Here is a 4389-nt window from a genome sequence, read left to right as displayed (position 1 = left end):
GGCATCTCTGAACTGTTAACTCAGACGCGAAGGAGGAGGAACGACCGCAGAACCCACACATGCTGCCAACTGGTGTTTCAGTATGCCTCCGCGCAGGAGGAAGCTGCTGAAGCGTCACTTGCTGCGGAGTTTCGGTATGCCAGTTACTGGCGGTGTCATCTGCAGGGCACCGGCGCGCTGGAGGGTGAAAGCCAGAAAGCAAGTACACGAATGAACAAGAGGGGTCCAGCTGCAAAGAAACACGTATTAAAAGCAGGAGCTGTGAGAAATTACCACCACAAGTCATTTCAGCACGTGAAACATTCAAATATGTAAAGATTCCTGGACATACATGCTCAAAGTTACGTCTGGAGAACTTCAACCTCAGTCTAAAATCGTTTGCAGCCTTTAGGGGGTGAGGTTGTTATTGGACAGTCCAGTTTTTTTTTGTTTTTTTTTGCTTGTTTGTTGATTTTTGGCTCAATACAGCTACCCAGTAACTCTGGACATGCCCCCCATTTCTTTTAAAGTAAAGCCTCCCCATAGCATGACTCTGCCATCACCATGTTTCACAATGGAGACTGTGTTTTCAGAGCGGCATCTGTTTTCTAGCACAAAATTTTGCCTGAAATCCCACGAGAGTTAACTTCAGCCTCATGTGATGGAGACTCAAGAGATGTAACAGACTAATACTAATAACAACAGTACTACTAGGAATAATAATAATAATAAAATGATTGGATAATATTGCCCATATAAGGAAAAATGTGAGAAATTCATATACACATCATTCCAAAGTATAATGCTGTCGCCATTGTGGTTGCATAATAATAATAATAATAAGAAGAAGAAGAAGAAGAAGAAGAATTCAATCATATTCTGCTTATAAGCCATTCTAAAAGATCTGAAGAAGACGAACATCCCAATATCAGAATATTTTAATACAATTGTCTTTCAAGGTAAAAGCCTAAATATATTATTATTATTATTATTATTATTATTATTATTATTAAGTATGAGAGTCACCGAGAGCGCTGTGGCTCCAGGAATAGACTCTCTTTCTTCAGGTCTGCGTTGGCCATGCGCGTCCATGTGATGCGCCGGTGCAGAATTAAATGTTGAGGGGTTTTGACCGGCGGTCACCGCGCTGTAACTTAATCCGAAGTTGAGGGGCACGCTGACCGCAGGTGGCTGACACACGGCCAGCACAACGCCGCCTGAAACAGAAACACTGCCCCTCAGTTCCGGACCCTGCGGCCAACGGAGGAAATATTGGTTTACGTAGGAATAAACACAGAGTCGGAAGAGAAGTGGGGACTTTTCAGTGCGCATGAACATGGGACTGTGAGGAGAAAGACTTCAATCATATTTCAAATCTTCCACATCCTGCAACAAGTTTATCTGTCCCGACATTCATGCTCAGTGGGGGGAAAAAAGTTATAAAAAAAAAAAGTTCCCTTTCGTTTATCGAGCCAGACACACTGGGAGCGGAACTGAACAATCGGTGCACAAAAGAAAGCGAGGATCCTTCCATATTCTTTCACTGAGGCAATCTGTTAGTGACATTAACCCCTGAGCGCATTTCCCAGGCTCATGAATGGGGTTTAAGACTTCTTAAACCTCCCGCTGCATACAGGATGAGACCCCCATTCAAACTTTTAATTACCTTTATAGCAATAGAAAAATGCGCCCTCCATTGTCCGAAGGGACCAGTCTCTAAAGGGCCAGATGTAAGGAGCTCCCGCCAAACTGGTGACAAGGTGCCACTTGAGACTTTGATAGGACCTTAAATCAGAAATATGATCCCTTTGACTTTTGCGCACAAAATGTAACTTTTACGTACGACCAAAAAAAAGGCATGACAAACTGAAGACATTTATTTTTAAGAAAAATCTCATTTATTTATACCCTGGGTAACCACCCAACTTCAGTTTTTTTTCTTTTTTTTTTTTTAACACAAAACAGAATATAAAACAGCTTTGGTATAACAATCAATAACAGCTCTGTACAAAACTAAATCTTTTCATAAAAAGTACTTCATAACAAAGGCCTCCTATAAATCTTCTGACTGAACCTTTATCACCGACATCCAAATGTTGGAGTTAACAATAAATTATAATAAAAGAAAAAAAAAAACAAGACATGCGCTGTTTTTTTTTAAGTTTTTGTTGTTTTTAGCAACATTTGTTCCATAAAACGAAACATTCAGAACTAGTAGGGGGGGGGCATGAGTGGTTAAAGTTGCCATCCTGAAGAGGAAGGGTCGCAGGCTGAACCCCGCAACAGTTGTGTAAAAGTTTCAGGTAAAACTTTCATCTGGGAAAGTGTCTGGTCCCTTTCGTTGAGCTACCAAGGCCGCCACACCGCTTCACTGCTCTCCGCGCCGGCGTTCACCCCCACCGGGCTGACCACCTGGGACACCCCGGAGAAGGACGTCATCCCGTGCACTGGAGACGCAGCCGTCGGCGCGGAGCTGCCGTGCACCGGACTGGCGTTCACCGCGATAGGCACCCCGGCGTTGGAGAAGAGGGGGATAACGGGCGCAGTGGTGGCGGTGGAGGCGAAGGGCGGGTTGGGGATCAGAAAGGCGAACTGTCCGTCTGTTGCGGGAACCAGCTGGAACCCGCCGAACACCTTGGGAGAGACGGCCTCTGCGGGACTGAGCTTGGAGCTGATGGGCAGGGTGGACGGGAGCTGCACATGGAGGGGCTGGGCCAGGTGCGCCGGCTGGGACGGAGCCTGCTGCGGGTACGTCACGGACATCATCTGACCCATGCAGCTGGACAAATGGCCGAGGAGCCGCGACCTCACCTCGGCGTTCACCCCCTCTGAGGTGGACAGGAAGCGGGTCACCTCGTTCATGCACTCGTTGAATCCGGCTCTGTATTTGCTCATCACCGTCGCATCTGCAGAGAGCGCTGCTGGCCAAGAAGAAGAAGAAGAAGAAAAAGTTTTAATGGCATGTTTGTGACTCCCGCTGCTTAAAGTGAGGTTTAATTAAGCATCCCGACACACGTGCAGGAATAAGTAAACTTACCGCTCATCTGCATGCGCTGCAGGTTCCTCAAGTGCTTCACCGTCATCTCCAGGATGTCTGCCTTTTCCAGTTTGGAGTGCCTGGAGCTCTGCATGAGGGAACAGGGAGAGTTTAGACTACATCCAAGCACGTTCGTCACTGTTTCGGCATTTAAAGTGTATTTAATACGTCTGTGTGTATTGAACTTACATCTTTCTTAAGTGCGTCCAGGATGAGGGTCTTTAGCTGCGAGAGGCTTTCGTTTATTCTCGCCCTGCGTCGTTTTTCCATAATGGGTTTAGATGACTGTAAAGAAACCGAGACGTTCTCTCGTAAATATTTCCGCACAGTTTCTATCAGCGCGAAACATCACACAGGATGACAGCTGGACAAACCATCACCATGTTCCAAGTCTTACCTTTCTGTGCTCGCTGGCATTTTTTGGCTTGTCCGGTGTGTGTGATCCGTTGGCGGGAGCTCCGGCGATGGGAGATGCCGTCTGCTTTTCCATAGTGTCAGCTGGCATCATGGATCACAGCAGGTTCAAAGTGATAATAATAAAAAAAAATAAGCAACGTGAAGAAGTAAATCCTCTTAGAAATCGCAGCGAGAGATTAAAAACAGCAGCAATAAAAACAAAACAAAACAAAACAAAAAAAAAATCACGCGACGCCACTGCAGAACATCAAAGTTCCGTCTGAACTGTTCCGCTCGTTATCGCCGAGCTGTCATCCAGAACCAGAGCGCGTTCGAACCGTGCGTGGCGCCGCGCGCATCGACTTCTCTACGCCTTGTGCCGCCGACACGCGCTGCTGCGGTACTTATAGGCGGCTCGCGTGCTCCCAGTTCGTGTGAAACCCTCTCTGCATTCTTTCCCACACTCGCCTCAGCCAATAGCAGAGAGGACTCACCCTTTGGGCGCGGGGCAGACCGCTGATTGGACAACACCCCCGCGGGCCGTCAGTCACGCGCTGCTCAATCAGCCCTGCGGGGACAAACAACAAAGCGAGAGCGGAGCCGGGCGGAGAAGTGATAAGGAGGGGGGAATTCGCTGGATGTTTGCCTCCAATTTTGCTCCTTACTCGTCAAAAATCTTAAAACTCCCTGAGATATGTATGTGTGAGTGTGTTTGTCTGGAGAGAATGCGGTTTGACTTTTACCAGTTTAAGTTTAGTGAAAAAAAGTAAACAAAGTCAGTGCTAAACAACATATTTTGTATGAGTGGATATTAATGTTCCTCTTTCCCGTAAGAAATAATGCGCTTCATTGGCTTCTTACATGTCACTTTGCACATTATTTTTAATTGTTTATTTTAAAAAAAAACTCAATGTAACTAATAAATCCCTTTAAGCTTGAAAACAAATGTGCTGCCCATCTATTTTAGGAATCCTCTT

The 4389-nt window shown here is 46.1% G+C and overlaps 1 protein-coding gene across 2 annotated transcripts; it reads right to left on the bottom strand.

The window, feature by feature from the left end:
• Positions 1–1854: 1854 nt before the first annotated feature.
• Positions 1855–3811, bottom strand: her9 (hairy-related 9). Of its 2 annotated transcripts, none has more exons than XM_008413348.3 (4): positions 3414–3811; positions 3206–3301; positions 3017–3104; positions 1855–2900 (listed from the first exon to the last, which is right to left on the bottom strand). In XM_008413348.3, exons 1-4 carry the CDS (start codon positions 3522–3524, stop codon positions 2326–2328), a joined length of 870 nt encoding a protein of 289 aa, XP_008411570.1. In that variant the 5' UTR covers positions 3525–3811; the 3' UTR covers positions 1855–2325. The 2 variants fall into 2 exon arrangements, with proteins under 2 accessions (XP_008411570.1, XP_008411571.1); XM_008413349.3 differs by having other exon boundaries at positions 1855–2897.
• Positions 3812–4389: the final 578 nt, after the last annotated feature.

Source organism: Poecilia reticulata, chromosome 7 (genome assembly GCF_904066995.2).
Source record: "Poecilia reticulata chromosome 7, P_reticulata-male-v2, whole genome shotgun sequence".
Taxonomy (NCBI): domain Eukaryota; kingdom Metazoa; phylum Chordata; class Actinopteri; order Cyprinodontiformes; family Poeciliidae; genus Poecilia; species Poecilia reticulata.
This window is presented reverse-complemented; position numbering and strand designations above follow the sequence as displayed.